At 34.1% G+C, this 16,836-nt stretch overlaps 1 protein-coding gene across 7 annotated transcripts in view; it reads right to left on the reverse strand.

Moving 5' to 3' along the window:
- Positions 1 to 16,836, reverse strand: part of KIF2A (kinesin family member 2A) — a 67,684-nt gene that overhangs the window by 6,400 nt on the left and 44,448 nt on the right. For 4 of the 7 annotated variants that reach the window (XM_023625630.2, XM_023625631.2, XM_070246233.1 and 1 more), the window contains 10 exons: positions 15,422 to 15,512; positions 15,224 to 15,287; positions 14,569 to 14,660; positions 14,059 to 14,201; positions 13,217 to 13,421; positions 12,367 to 12,477; positions 10,955 to 11,022; positions 6,677 to 6,827; positions 3,666 to 3,767; positions 1,448 to 1,583 (listed from right to left, as the gene is read on the reverse strand). In XM_023625630.2, coding sequence (XP_023481398.1) covers positions 1,448 to 1,583; positions 3,666 to 3,767; positions 6,677 to 6,827; positions 10,955 to 11,022; positions 12,367 to 12,477; positions 13,217 to 13,421; positions 14,059 to 14,201; positions 14,569 to 14,660; positions 15,224 to 15,287; positions 15,422 to 15,512 — 1,163 coding nt within the window. Of the gene's footprint in view, positions 1 to 1,447; positions 1,584 to 3,665; positions 3,768 to 6,676; positions 6,828 to 7,722; positions 7,837 to 10,954; positions 11,023 to 12,366; positions 12,478 to 13,216; positions 13,422 to 14,058; positions 14,202 to 14,568; positions 14,661 to 15,223; positions 15,288 to 15,421; positions 15,513 to 16,836 lie in introns of all 7 variants that reach the window. The other 3 variants (XM_023625628.2, XM_023625629.2, XM_070246232.1) reach the window with 1 other exon arrangement.

Below are 16,836 nucleotides of genomic sequence, written 5' to 3' on the forward strand. Positions count from 1 at the left end.
TTTTGATTGTCACAACTGGGGTGGTGCTACTGTCATTTAGTCAACAGAGACCCAGGATTCTGGTAAGCATTATACAATGCACAGGACAGCACCCCTCATGAAAGAATTACTCAACTTAAAATGTGTTAATACTGCAAAAGTTATGGCCTTCAGAAGAAAAGATATAAAGTTGGAATTTCAATTTCTTTCTGCTCTTCAGAAGTACAATGATGTTAAAAAAGCTGACTTTTCTGAAATTTAGAAAGGAGTTCAAGGACTTCTGGATCTGGTGCCTGTTAATATATTCTAAGATAAAAGCTTTCAAACTTATTACCAAAATTATCTCTGGATGGTAAAAAAATTTTTTTCTAAGAAAGGACTGAATAACACAATATCTAGATAGCAATTTTCTCAAAGTTATGGATATGCTTGATAAACATGAATCCTGAGAAAATTAAAGAAACGAAGTCATCTAAGTTGAATGTAACATACTACAGAGAAAAAAATTAGAATGCACTACGAGCTGTCTTCTGAATAAAATGCATACAGAAAAGCTGCTTGTGAGTTATGGCAGATTAGAAAAATGATCAAAACACTTTAAATCAAGGCTTGAATATGAAGAACATGAAAAACAAAAGTAAATTTTAGAAACCCTACATCTGCACAAAAAATTCAGAATTGGGAAAATGGTGACTGCTGACTATAGGAAATGATTTCAACCAACTTCACAAAGGACCTAGTTTTAAAAATTAAGCAGCTTGTTTGGTGCTAAAAACTAGCAATTTCAATCTGATTTCATGTTGCATTGCCATGTACACACACACATACAGATGCCCACTTGCATATAAATGGAGACAGCTAGTTTGCCAATGCCTAAGAAATTAGTGCAAACAATAAATGTATATCTGAAGCTGCACAGATACGCTACTTAAAAAGCCAAGATGACAGGGCATGTGGGTGAGCCACATGCTTCCCTTCATAAACAAAGGAAAAGGGTAGTTGTCTTGAAATCTCCCCCTTGATTTTTTAAAGCAAGTGTTCAAAGGAAAAACGACACAAGATGCACAGAAAAAAGATGAAGACAGGACGCTACAGATGACCCCGAACAGATCTAATCCAAGGAAAATTAATTCTGAAAAGCATCGGCCTACTAAACTAAAAATATGGATGGGTATATAAAATTTACAAATTTGTCAGAATACATTTTCCCTCTTTAATCATAAGATGTCTTTATTTTCTCAAAAGACTAAAAGAAAAAAGATGACTAGACAGCACTTGAAATGATACTCCATTTTTTTTTTAAGAAAAAAAAGAAAGGTTGGTTTGTCTATAGGCCTCTAGAAAGATGTTAAATGGTGCCCATACTCTTCATTTCAGATGTCCTCTTGCAATATGAAATCCTCCCACTAATTACATGTAATAAATATTAAGCAGATTTCAGACACCATTAAAATGAAAAAAGAATTACCCCGCAGTTCAGTTAAAATGTCTATTTTTTGCTCAAGAATAGCTTCAAGTTGTGTAGCGTATGAATCTACATCATAGTCTACTTCTTCAGTCATTTCTAGAAGAGCCTTTTCATCTTCTAACCATCGAATAGATTCCTAAAAGGACAAAAATTCAATAATCCAATAAGCCTTTTTGTAAGAAGAAAGAAACCAATTTACAAATTTTATGTATGTTAAATATAATCAAACACACTCAAGATGGTATTCTCTAAGATATTAATAAACATAAAACATCTTTATTTACAGAGCAAAATTAAGAAATATTTCCTTAAATTCAAACACAAGTATGACAAGCCAAGCAAGATGACTTCAATTTTCTACTTTGATTCTACTTTTGGTGGAGGTTTGGGGGAAGGAATGAATCAAACACATAAATATCAATGACCAGAGTAAGTCTCAAAAAACTATCCCTAAAACAGGGAGAATGGGTGTAATAAAACTACTGAGCAATCTGCTGAAGTCTAGAGTAACTTAGAACTTGCAAATCAGATGGGATTAACACATTCATTTGGGGCTTCACAGTGGTTGGGCCAGGGGGTAACCCTAAATTTTAAACACTAGCTCTTCAAAATTATTGTGATTTCAAAATTGTGACCATAAGCGGCCTAGTGGATAGCCAATTTTAGAACAAATGAACCACTAAATAGTAGCTACTTACTATACTTCAAGGAAGCCATTCTTAACTGATTTTAGATAGGCAGAACTTATGTTTCATTTTCTAGCAATGTCATGAATCATGATTTATTAATAAGGTCAGATCATTCTGACTTAGAGTTTTTGGACAGAAAAATGGGCACTTTCTAGCTTTTTAGGGTACATACAATTTCAGTTTGCCAAACAGCAATGCAATTTAATGGCTAGTAATAAACTATGTATCACGAGACAGAATTGGTTAACTTAGGTATAGGAATTTATTAGAAAACTATATTTGTATTGATTAAAATCCACACACCAGTATTTTTTCTTTTCCTTCAGCTATACACTTAATTGTTAAAAACAAAACCCTATTTTGAGAGATGGCAGATCACAGTATGGAGGAATTATATAATGGAATTATAAATGGAATTGTAAAAAGAACACTGGACTGAAAGTCAGACACCTAGTTCTGCCAATAAACAAATAAAGAACCTTTAGACTTCATAAAATGGCAGAGTGGGAAATGATGGCCCTTGTATGACACCTTGTTCGAAAAGGGCAGACAGTAATTTTCTTAAATTACAAGTATCCTTCCTTTATTTAATCTAAACATCTAGGCCTCTAAAGAGATTCTCATAAGGGTTTGACTAAAATTTTAACAGTTTTAATGAATGTACATCCTTTTCTGAAATTATAAAATAAAGTGTTCTCATATTTTTGAGCCCTTCCCCCAGGTGCTTGAATGGCCTAGAGCTGAGGTATGTTAATATTTGTTCACAGATAAATAAAGATTTCTTCAACATCACAGAAGGAATACAGGTCAACAGGAGACTGAGTTATTCCTCACTTTTTTCTCAGAAGGTATTTATAGTACTATGGGGAGAGGGGGAGAAGAGGCCTACGGTACAGTCTCCATAAGAAGGGTCAAATCTTACCTTCATTTCCTCATGGGTTTCGTCCCCCAGGATATTTTCTTATGGGGGGGGGGGGGAATGGGGAGAAAAGGATCATACACTAAAAGTGCTTTCAATAGGGTGAACTCAATGGGATGACTACCTAAGGAGTTGCTGCCACAGGCAGGGATATAACATCTCCCACTCACACGCCACTGACAGCTGTCAGAGCAGTGACTCTCCTTGGCCCGAAGCAGTCTTCCCTTTCCGCAAAGACTGACTCTCCTCAACTGCTCTGATACCCTTCAAGAGTTTTTCTTACTGCTTTCAAACAAACTGGTCTAACATGAGGAAAGGGGTAGTAGGGGGCAGAAGTTCAACCCTTTTCTAAAAATGGACAACTGACAAAAGCAAATCAAGTGGGAGAGTGGTGGTAAATAAACTGGATGTTTTCACCATAGTGCGAAGAAAGGTGTTTTGCAGCCATCGTGCATTCTATTCAAAATTTGCCACGTCATATGCCCTACAAATACATATATACATACATGCAAACAAGTATTTTTTGATTAGTGTGATATTCGAGGAACTCTGAAAGTTTTCAGTTAATTTCTCTAGAGAAACACTGATGCAAGGTCCCGTCTCACTTTACCTGGAACACCGCCCTGTGATCTTCTACAACTTGTTCTTCCATTTCTACCATCTGTGAGACAGCTTCGTGGAAAGTGAACAATTGTGGAGAAACCTCTTCTTCCTTAAAATAGAAAGAGTTTAAAAATTACGACATAAAGTTTATATTTTAAATGTTATGAAAAAGTAGTTTTTCTATGTTATTTACAAAAATATTCAGAAATTGAGGAAGCTTGAATGGTACAGACTACTAAAATATAATATGAAAGGCAAAGCCACAATTTCTTTTTATGGGTCAAAAATATTTAATGTTAATACTCAAGACAGCCGAAACCTAACCATATCAATAAGGGATAGTTTTCACTTAACCCAGGCTTTACTGCAGAATTACCCTAAAAAGGCAATCTCTTGGAATAGTGCAACTTTTCAGAAATACATTATAAGGCTACATATGGACTGAAATATTTCCTCAGTATTGTTTACTTTTCACTAACAGTTTAAGTCATATATGTTTTAAATTTCTTTTCATCAGAACAGAGATTTGAAGAGAATGTCTTTCATGTCCGTGGCTATCCAATTAGTGTGCTGAAGGTCTCAACTCTTACTAAATCTTAATTTCCAAATTGCACTATATAATTTGCTTACTGGTTTCTACAGAAATTTTAGTGGACAAGTCACAACTTTTACTTAAATGTTTTATAAAATGCGAGTAGAAAAAGCAACAGTTTTCAATAAAATACACGATTCTAAATACATGTGCATATTTTGGTTAACTGAAAAATTCTAAGTAGACATTTGACTCTTTCATCAATAAGCTACCATCCCTAAGAGTTTATATAATCAGGCTGGCCAAAAAACTGTTTATTCTCTTTGGGAAAAGAAGCATCTGCTTTTCATCAGGACATGAAGGGATTATTCTCTTACATTCTCTCTCTGATAAATACACACTCAACCACCTTTACTCATTTCATCTGCCACCTCCCCGCCAAGCCCAGAATGTCCTCTTTCTTTCCTTTGCTTCAATATATTATCCAAGTTCCTATCATTTCCAAGACTACTTCTGGAGTTCTCATGCACTTGATTATCCTCTAGGTGGTCTGCCTGTATTAGCTTTGTCTCTAGGGCATGTCTTAGACATTATCCCATTTTCACCTACCTTGGTAAGACTTAATATAGCAATACGGATACGTACACATGCACCAATACTTAACTAAAGGCTAATGGTGAACTATCTCACAATATGTCCCTGGGGATGGCAGGGCTGAAAGAAATCCACACTCTCTCAAATATGGAGGAGGCTGCCGAGAACTCATGATGTCATGCTTAAAGCCTCTTGATTAGTTCTGGTCACCCAGCCAACCTCTCTAAATTAAGGTCCTGCAGAGACCCACTGTATCCAAGAATAAAATGGAAAAGATCTGTTACAGAGAATGCCTATCTTGTTCTGGTTTTCCCTATCTTTGGTAGGCACCATATCTAGGTGCAATGCAGGGTTTGCTTTAAGAATTCTAAAGCAACTATGGTCTCCTTCAAAACTTTTGAGGACAGGGGATGGACTAAGCCCAGGATCTCATTTTTTGTTCTTTATCTTCTGTGGTTCTAAGTTTAGACCTCTTACTTTAAACCAGGTTTCTCAACTTTGGGACTACTGACATTTTTTGAGGGAGGGGAAAGGCTGTCCTGCGCATTGTATAATGTTTAGTAGCATTCCTGGCCTCTATCCACTAGATGCTAGCATCGTCACCCCAGAAGTGACAACCAAAAACATCTCCATACATTTTTCCCTCGGGGGTCAAGTTGCTCCTGGTTGAGAACCGCTGCATTAGCCCTGCTTTATAAATAGAGAGTAATTTGGAACAAAAAGCAGTATGTCCGTTTGTTACTCCAGAATATTTTGGACTTTTAAATACCTGCTAGAAGGAATAAAAAACATTAATTTAAGTTATATTGTTTCCAAAGAATACTTAATTGCAGCTAGCAATAAATTTAGTTGACATAAGATTTGGCTCTTGAATAAGAAAGACCCAGGTTTCAATCCTGCTTGACTTCGGCACTTACTGCTTGCATGATCTTAGTCAAGTTACTTAACCTTTTAGAAAATCAGTTAAAAAATAGGGATAATTATAGTACCTACCACATGGAATTGTGAGGATTACATAAGATAATATGTAACATGCTTAGCAAATGTGTGTTATATAGTAAGCAACTAATAAATGCTACCTTTTATCATTATCAGAAAATGCCACTACAGGCCTCTTAGTGGGAAAAGAATGATACAAAAATATATAGACTATGAATTTAAAAAATGGAGTTAAGTAACTATATAAGCAACTTTTACATGTCACATAAAGAATCCCCTCAACATATTAAAGTAATTATATGGAAATGTGTATTATTTATGCTTTTTGGTTATTTCTTTATACCTTTTTGTCCTTGTACAATGGGCACATAATTTATTATTATTTTTTGAGTAACTGGAGAATCAAAATTTTAAATTACGGAGTGTCACTAAACATTTCAAACATGTAGAAAGCAACTAGATTTAACAAATGTTAGCATTTTGCCATGTTTGATTTTTGATATAGTTCATGCATCCTTTTTATACATATGCATGTGTCTATACTTAATTTTGTTTTTAAGCTTTATATATGACATACTGTATATATAATTCTTAAACTTATCTTTTCCCTATATTATTTAAAAATCCCCAAATTTTAATATTGGTATAAAATCTCAAAAAAAAGTTTAGATCAGGGCTCAGCAAACTTTCTTAAAGGACCAGATAATACATATTTTGGGCTTGTGAGCCATACAGTCTTTGTCACTTCTGTTGTGCTAAGAAAGCAGCCAGATAACATGTAAATAAATGAGCATGGCCATGTTTCAATAAAACTTTATTCTAAAAACAGATGGCTAGCCCCTAGGCTATAGTTTGCTGACCCCTGATTTAGAAGATAGTTTTCAATTATTAAATTCTGCTATGGATGAAATGAACTAAAGATTAGATAATTACAACTATACTAAGTCACTCACATTTTGCTCACAAAGAAGTTTTAAATCGTCTCTCTGCGGGGAACTCCCCACACCCCACTGTGCCTCTAAGTCATCAATCTGATTTGGTGGATGGTGCATTATTGGACGGACATCACCAGCAGCAGTTGGATCCACTGTCAGTTCTTTCACCCTATAAACACAAAAGAGGTATCTAAAATTAACAAAGATTTGTGCAGAGGAAAAAGAAAATACCAACCTATTCAATATAAAGGTTATTCAATTAACATACTAAAATTGATGATGTCAGCTTTCCAGATCAAATTTACCTGAAATCTGTGGAAACACTAAAGGGATGTTTAGCTGTTTAATTTTACTTAGGAATTTACATAGGTCACTTTGTAACTACTTCAAATATAATTATTGTGCATAATAAGTGAGAATTAACAAAATATACAGATTCGGTATTTCAAAGTAAGAGATTGTTGTTGCACTTAAATTACATCAACAGAAAAATGCTAACAATGGCACTTAGATCAACAAATAGATCATTGCCAAAATCAAAGAATTTAATACACTTTGCATACTTTTGGTAGTTATAATGCTCAATTAAAATAGTTACATGTGAAATAATCTTATTTATAACGTATAAAGATAAGATGTTAAGTTCTATCATTTAAAAAATGTTTACCCATAACTTAAATTTACACATTTTGGAGAGGGTACACTTTCTAAGTCAAAAGGATTCTTGCAGATAAGGAAATTTGCAAGAGCATATAAAATCAAGGTTACTTTTCATTTTAAACAAGAAAGTTTACCTTTCAATGGTAAATATGCAAAGATGACATCATCCGTAAAAATATGAGGGAAAATAGGAAGCCTGAATTCTAAATCAACATTTTAAAGCAAATAAATTAATAAAGTACATAAAAACGAAGATCATGCAGTATAACCACAACCTGCCAAATGAAATGAAAATGAAAAATAAAATGGCTGAGGACAAAAGAAGTATAAATGAAATATTTATATACAGCACAATTCAAAAGAAACTATTTAAATAAACATCTTATGAATAGAATGAAGTAGACCTGGTAATCGAAGGAGAAAAGTCGTCATACTCATAAGAAGGAGAGAGATCAGGGCGACTGCCACTACCCTGTGAGAAGGGAATGTCTGATGGACTAATTCCAAACTCCTTTACTCTGCAGCACCAAAACAGCAACAAATTAAAAGAAAATGCTCTTGTAAAGACAGCAATGAACATTTCAAGTTTTCATTTACTACTCAGTTTAATTTGTTTAGAAAAGGATGTCAACATTGTTATGACAACGTATTTCTAAAATAATCAATTTTAAGAGGTGTTTGAACCTCTGTCCTATTGATTCCCTACTCCACAGTCCTTTTCTGGTGTATTTTCATGATCCTTTCTACAAGTTTAACTGGACCATCATCTAAATTTAAATGCCCCTTATTTAATTACATGACCAGTCAATCTAATTTTCTTGTGTAGTCAATATGATGAATATTTTGTTTACTGGCATTGAGTCCTTAACACTCTTGCACTATTTTCAAACAGGACACAAGAGAATTAAGTTCTAATGGCATCCACTGTTTGTAATAAATTACCTTCTTTCCTATGCATCTAGAATGTATTAGCTATGAAGCATCCTTGGTACAAACCGAGAAAACAGTCACTCAATTTTCTGTGTTCCATAATTCATATGAAGAACCCTGGCTGAGAAAAGCCTTTAGCAATGGAATTTAAACTGCTTTTCTAATGTCTCTAAATAGTTATATTTAACAAAATTATTGCTTTTCTGACCCAATCTTTGTGATTCCCTATGTCCCTTTTGGGCCAATCCCATTTCATAACAGTAGGCAATATTTATTAAGTACTTTCTATATGTCAGATATTATGATTAGTAATTTTTAGGCATTATATTTTTTAATCCTTATGACAATCCTGTGATAATATTATTACCATTTTACAGATGAGAAATTGGCTCAGAGCAATAAAGTATCTCACTCAAGAGGTCATTCGATGAGAATGTGGCATAAATGAGTTTCAAACCTAGCTTTGAGTACAAACCTTATGTTATTAAAATACTTCAATATACTAACCATATTTTCCTTTTTTCTCATTATTTCTCTTAGGTTGAACTAAACAAAATTATTGTTTTACAGGTCAAAAATAGTTACATAGATCAAACTAATAATTTCATGTAGCTCAAACTAATACATGTTTCCCACTTACAATCTTTCTTTGACCTATTGGTAATGTCTACCATCAAAGGTTCAATACTAGATTCATCTGCTCTTCATCCTTTATAGTCACTTTGGAAAGCTTATATTTACCACACATGCTGACAAATCTAAATATACCGACTTAACTCTTTTTACTCCCAACTCCACTTATTTTATTATTTCAGAATCTCCTAATTTAGATACCCTATTTGCCCCTAACCACGCATTTTCCTCTATCCAAAGCCCTCTTGCCCAATCTCAACTACACCATATACAGGAGTTATACTCCTCAAATGAGCTATCAAGGGAGCTTGAAAATCTCTATTCCTAGAGATTTGGAAATAAAGGGCAGAATTATTTGCCCCAGATGGTTAGTTATGTTGCAAATGAATTACATTACATGATAATAAATTAAAACATTTTACTTGGACCTAAACAAACCACAGGAATGGCCAGAGAGAGCATTTCCACATCAGAGGGATTCTTTTGCAGCCAGCAGTCTGAAGACAGGGAGGATCTGTATTTGTTTTAATTCTACAACATGGCAATATTCCACTACACTAGGCTGTCCCTCATTTCTCCTGTGAACAATTTCGAAATAAGAAGCATTTTAAATTAACACTAAAAACCCCACAATACCAAAAATGTTCACTACAAAGATCAATTAAAAGTACTATAAAGGTGTGCAGCTAGGAGCTCATAATTCAAAGCTTAAAAAGGATTAAATTTAGAAATAAAGTTCTATTATGTTTTTAAGGAAGTTATTATATTTTAGTATCTTTTTACAAAAGGTCAATAGGTTTATACTTTCCAACAGTTTTTACTATGATTAAAAAAAGTCTCTTCAGTTGAAGCAAAAGCAAGATGCAAAAGAACAAAGGTTATGATCTCATTTACGTAAAGTTCAAATACAGCTCCCTGTGTTGTTCAGGGATACATTCACAGGTAGTAAAACTATTTTTAAAAAAGAGAAGGGAAGAAGCATGAGAAAATTATTCTGCAGAAGTCAGGACACCGGCTACGTCAGGGTAGAGATTAATGGATTTGGGCATGTTATTCAGGATTCGTGATCAGGGAAGGACACATGGGGAACTTTCTCAGGAGCTTTGGAAATGTTCTATTTCCAGATCTGATGACAGGAATTTTCACTGTATAAGTGTTCATTAAATTATTCACTTATATTTTGGATACTATTCTGTATGCAAATGTATTTCATATTTTAATAAAAGACTAAAAATAAATTCTCCATAGTGATTAAAACTATGAAATGTGACAAATACTTGTGTTCAGCAAAATTAGGAGACTCTCCACACTAGAAATGGAATATAAAGAGGAATTTTATCTCTAGGTTAAAATTCACAAATGCAATATGTGATAACAGAAACTTAAAACTATATAAATAGTCATTCAAAACCAGAGCAATGGGAACAATCTATGGAACAAATATAAATATGCCCACCACAATCCAAAATTCCAAGGGCATTTCATGACTATAAGGAATAAACTGCTTTTTGTCCTTTCATCTTTAATACAGTTGTCTATTAAAGTGTGTAACTAAAGTGTGTAACTACTGACGTGAATAATAAATGCAACCCGTACAGAACAGCAGAAAGAACTGTACTATCACTACTTCCTCAAACCCTAGATTCCCATGTATGACACTTACTATTATCAGAAATAACTTTCAGCACATAGCAAAACAATTTAAGAAACAGAGCCTGGCACCCTGATACTCACTCACTTTTGAGTCTTAGTATGACACAAAGAATTTGCATGATTTAAACACAGTAAAATATTATAAAATATAACTTGGTTAAATGGAAAAATATAGTCATGTTCTAGGATAGAAAGACCAATTCTACTAAAAATAGAAACCTCTTCCCAAATTACACATTTCCAATTACTTTTAGAACTTAACAAAATGATCCTAAATATCATCTCAATTAACATCATGTAAAATTTTTGGTTTGAAAATTGAAAGAACAAAGTAATAAAATTTACTCTACTTGATATTAAATCAAACCACATAGTGTCCTACTCCCCTCCAATTTCAAAATGGATGACCATTTCTCATACCTATTTGCATATCTTAATGTATTAAGAGTATTTTCACAGGATGCCATTCCTGGAGAGATTGTGGCAATCTATGGGGGAAAAATGCAAAGGTAAAGAAAATGTTATAAATGATAAAGATAGTAAAACTGACATACAGATCATTAAAGTCTAATTTTAATAGTTATCTAAAAAAATTTATTAATGATATTTGAACTCTAAGATAATTCTATAATTCTAATAGCCATAATCAGATAATAACTATAAACGCTGGTTAAAATATAAACAACTCTCTGAAGGCACCAGAAAATGATCAAAACCAGGCAGAAATGGAGGTCAACATCTAGAAAAAGGGAATAGCACTGAGTGACTGCCCTCTTCCCTCTTTTAACAGCTTTTCTGCCTAAGGGCAAGCCCCACTGCTGTCACACAGGACAACTAAAACTTCGTTAAAACCTGGAGTTTCACTGGTTAAGAAACTAAAGGACAGGGTTTGGAGGTGGGGACCACAGCAGCTAGAAAGTGAAGTTTGCCCTACAAGAGAGACAACCACAGAGAGAGAAGCTCAGATTCTACATATAAGCTGCCTAAATCTCTCCTGATCCCTGAACTAGGCACACACAAGGCTGACTCCACACAACACAGCTAGTCTAGAAGAGCTACACGGAGACTTCACTTTCAGCTGCTGTCCACAGAAGGGGAGACAAGAGTTTGGAGTACGTTCAGCTAAGTTCACTTCCTGCTAAAGCAACAAAAAAATCAATATGCTTTAGAAGAACATAACAGAATCCAGAGTGTCTCTAAGTTAACTCATAATTCATATTATATCATGAAAATGATATAATACAAAATTACTTGATATATGAAGAAATAGAAAAGTGTGACCCATATTCAAGGAAAACAGAAATCAACAGAGACCAACCTCAAGAAGTCTCAGATGTTGGAATTAGCAGAATGTTTTATAATTGCAATACAATCCTCTCTATTAGACTGACAGGGACCACATCTTTTTTTTCTTTTTTTTCCTTTTTCAAATATCAATTTACACTTTTTTTTTTTAAAGATTTTATTTTTTTCCTGTTTCTCCCCAAAGCCCCCCGGTACATAGTTGTATATTCTTCGTTGTGGGTCCTTCTAGTTGTGGCATGTGGGACGCTGCCTCAGCGTGGTTTGATGAGCAGTGCCATGTCCGCGCCCAGGATTCGAACCAACGAAACACTGGGCCGCCTGCAGCGGAGCGCGCGAACTTAACCACTTGGCCACGGGGCCAGCCCCTGACAGGGACCACATCTTAAGAATCACTGTATCTCTCAGAATAGAAGGATTTAAATGATTGTCATTAATGTATATTATAATTTTTCCATAGATAGTGCATAATCATTCATTCAGGAGTATAACAAAATAAATAAAGAAACCAAAAACAAACATAAACTTACCATGCAGGTGCGAGAGTTTTCACCGATGAATGAATCTCTTAACACCTGAGTGAGTTTACTTGCTCTGAAAGGAGTATGAGGTTTATTTCTACCTAAGGCTCTGATGCACTCCTGAAAATTAAGAAACCAAGTTTCACAGATTAGGCTTCTTATAAAGAGTATCTTAAGTAACACATTTAGAAGATCTCTTACCATAACCCTAACATTTAAGATTTAATCAGCTCTGAAAATCCTACTAACAGGTTTACAGCATAGTAAAGATGTTCTCATAAATCCTAATTCAAGAAAGAGAAAAAAACAAAAAATACAAAACCCAACAATCTCCTTTATTATACCAAAAGATTCTTCTGGAGACTATGACTAGTGTTTAGAAGTGACAAGCAGTAGGATAACTGTAAAAAGTTAAACTTTTAAAGTGACACCACAAAAGAAAAAACAGAGAATACTTTCTTGTAGTCCTGCCAATCTTTGCTTTTCTAGTCAGGGAAGAGACACAACATTGGCCTAATTTTTTGAAAGCCATTCTACATTTTTCTGACAAACTATTTCGTAGCTCAGTTTTGTGGCTCCTTGCCCTCCTCCAAGAAAACGTGACTGATTAAGGCTGTCTGGAATCTCCCTAAGTAGCCCCGAACTGGCCTGCCAACTAACAGATCCTTTGTCCTAAAAAGAATGAACAATGTGTGTAAAGAAAATTTCTGGGCACAACATAAATTTATAACTGCAAATATGAATGACTAAATTTTGATAACCTCTCTTATTAGACTAAACAAGTACTGTTTTGTAGCCGAGTAAACAAAATTAAAATCAAAAGTAAAAAACTTTTCACAATTAAACACATTATATTTACCTTGAGTGCTAAAAGGCTTTTATTAATTTCAGCACCTTCAAGCCTAGTTTGCCTATCTGCACTGGAAGTATCAGCTCCTCTTTCATTTCCAGCCAAATCAATGAGAGAAAATTTGCCATGTAGTTTTCCTTTCCTTCTAAGAATAATCTGAAACACCGCATGGCTCCGAGATGAATGTGCATTTGCAGATGTTTGACCGGATGTTCTACAACGTGATTAAGGACATTTTGATACAATAAAAACTTCAGTTTATATGTTCAAACCACAGTATTTTCATTTAGAAAAACAAAAAACTATCCAATTTCTATCATTTAAGCATAAAAGAGACATTTTGAGTTAAGAACACAAACATAACCAGATTCATACAATTTAATCTGACATACTTCTAGTATATTTGTAGTATATCAATACAGTAGCTGTCGCTCAAAGTTTATATGTAAAAAAAAGCTTTTATGAACAGTGATTTTTACTTCCAAGATGCATTAAGTAACATCTTACTTTGTTTTTGTTATACCCAAAGTATCTAAAACTGATTATGAAATTGTTTCTATTTCTTTCTTTCTTTTTTACAAGATTGGCACCTGAGCTAACATCTGTTGCCAATCTTTTTCTTCTTCTTCTCCCCAAAGCCCTCCTAGTACACAGTTGTATATTCTAGCTGTAGGTCCTTCTAGTTGTGCTATGTGGGACGCTGCCTCAGCATGGCCTAATGAGCCTTGCCATGTCTGCCCAGGATCTGAACCAGTGAAACCCTGGGCTGCTGAAGTGGAGAATGAGAACTTAACCACTCGGCCACAGGGCCAGCCCCTAGGTTTCTATTTCTTAATTAAAATGAGATGTACCTGCAACTGTTGCCTATGTCAATGAGTTTTAATACATCTTCAACACATTTGACCTCCCGTTCCTGTAATCCGACCACTTGAACCTGCTGTTTTCCATCTTCCAGCACTCTTAATTTTGTTTTCCTGTTTAGTAAGTCAAACACCTATTAAAAAAAGAAATTCAAATTAGAAAACTAGCTTTAAAGAAAAAAGAAACAGTTTTATAAAAATGAGTCATTCAGAGTCTGAAAATTATTTCCAAGAATTATAATAATAATTATTAGAATAACAATGCTTAATATTGAAGTTGAAGATTCAAAGGCAATTAAAAAAAATCTCAACACAAAATTCTAATATAATATTCTTAATACACATAAAAATTATGTTGTGGTAGTGGTCACATAATGTGAATATACTTAATGCCACTGAACTTGTACACTTAAAAATGGTTAAAATGGTAAATTTTATATTATGCATATTTTAACCACAATTTTAAAAACTAAAAAATTGTTTTTGAAAGTTTCTACTTACCTTTCCACTATAAATTTCAAAAAAGGTTGCATATACTTGAAGTTCTAACTTCTTGTAGTTTGGTTTCTTTAGCATTAAAAACACATCTCGAGCTGTCAAGAATTTTACATGTAGAAAATTTATTAAGATGCAACAAATACTATTTTTAAAAAACAATTCAAATTTTCTAGTTTTAGAGGAATTAGTTAATCTTCATCTTGAGTGATAATATCAATAATAAAATGAAAACTAAAGTGAACATTAATTTAAAAAAAAATAGTAACTTTTTTTACAGTTCTGGTTTAGAATGCCACTCTGCTTCATATGCAGTAAAAGGATGCTAATACTTATCCTTATAAATAGCATAAAATTATAGGTGATTATAATAAGGTTACCCTCATAATCATATTAAACAGCTTTTCACAAATCAGTTATTCAACAACAAATACTAAGCTCCAACAATGTGCCAATTACAATGACAGAAATATAATCAAGATTTCTGCCCCCAAAGCATAGTTTTTTCGAGCAGTCTGATAACCTAAAACTGACATAATATACAGTAACTATAGCACTATAGTTACCCTTAAAATCTTGGGCAATATTTCCAAGTCTTACTTCAAAGTCACCTGAATAATATTTGAGAATATTACAAATAATATGCAAAAAGGACAGTTACCTGCTAATGCATAAATTCCTTTAGAACAATCTTGATTCTTTCCTGAAAAGTCACCTCCCATAGTCTATATATGAAAAAGAAAATAAGGAATAATAGACATTATTCAGGAACAAATCTTAAGAATTTAGGTCTCAGAATTAAGCCATAAGGAAAATAAACTAGCTTCATACCAGGATGTAACTATAATGAATTACTTACATGAGTTTTTCCACTTCCAGTCTGTCCATAAGCAAAGCATGTAGCCATTCCTCTCTCAAATATAGTTTCCACTAGTGGTCTAGCTGTAAACCTTAAAAATAAAATGCACCAGTGAGAATGTACGGTCAATATTTAAGTTAAACCAATAACAAATAAAACTAGTACCAAGTCTTATTAACAAACAAAAGTTATACCAAGATTTTTTTTTTTTTGAGGAAGATTCGCCCTGAGCTAACAGACATTGCCAATCCTCGTCTTTTTTTGGCTTGAGGAAGATTAGCCCTGAACTAAGATCTGTACCAATCTTCCTCTATTTTGCATGCAGGTCACCACCAGAGCATGGCTGATGAGTGGTGCAGGTCTGCGCCCAGGATCCAAACCTGGGCCACTGAAGTAGAGCGTACAGAACTTAACCACTAAGCCACAGGCTGGCCCCTATCCCAAAGATTTTTAACAAACCAATAGGCTCAACTTGTGAGGCTACAATTGAACCCACTGATTTGTTAAAATTTTAAATAATCATATCTAGAATTGCTTAAAGCTCTTTAAAGCATAATTTCAAACAATAATTCCATAATAAACAATGGTCACAATAATGGACAGAAAAAAACTGCAACTGAGCTAAGACATATATAGAAAACAACAGGAAAATTTTTATTTATTTATTTTTTGAGGAAGATTAGCCCTGAGCTAACTACTGCCAATCCTCCTCTTTTTGCTGAGGAAGCCTGGCCCTGGGCTAACATCAGTGCCCATCTTCCTTGACTTTTATATGTGGGATGCCTACCACAGCATGGCTTGCCAAGTGGTGCCATGTCCACACCCGGGATCCGAACTGGTGAACCCCAGACCGCCGAAGTGCAGCGTGCAAACTTAACCACTGCGCCACCAGGCCAGCCCCCAAATTTTTAAAGATAACAACAAAAGATGGTAATATTAGTCAGACAAGTAAGACATTTTAATGAAAACCAAAAAAAAAAGTTTCAACAGAAACAGAATCAAAAGAGTGGTAATCTCAACAGAGACAAGCTAAGGGAGAAAAAACTAAAAAACATGATCTAAGACTATCTAAACCAGCAGAAAAGTGGTAAGATTTCCTTAAGTGTGGATAAGTAAATATAAACTATGCTTGTAAGATACTGAGTTCTGAGTTGGTAGTCCTTATTCAGCAAAAATATGCAAGAATATTGTGGCTTGGATTATTTTTCAAATTGGTGTAGTATTGGTGTAGTCACTGCTAGAGTTAAAATAAAAAGGTAAGAAGTGACAAAAAATACTTCATTGAGCAGAGCACTAAACAAATACACTTGTTATACAGGCTTCAAAGTAATATATGTAGGACACTTTATACAGTTCTGATTTTTTTAAAAAAGGCACAACTGGAGAAGGTGCAGAATAAAAGGAGCAGAAAAAAA

Source organism: Equus caballus, chromosome 21 (genome assembly GCF_041296265.1).
Source record: "Equus caballus isolate H_3958 breed thoroughbred chromosome 21, TB-T2T, whole genome shotgun sequence".
NCBI classification, from domain to species: domain Eukaryota; kingdom Metazoa; phylum Chordata; class Mammalia; order Perissodactyla; family Equidae; genus Equus; species Equus caballus.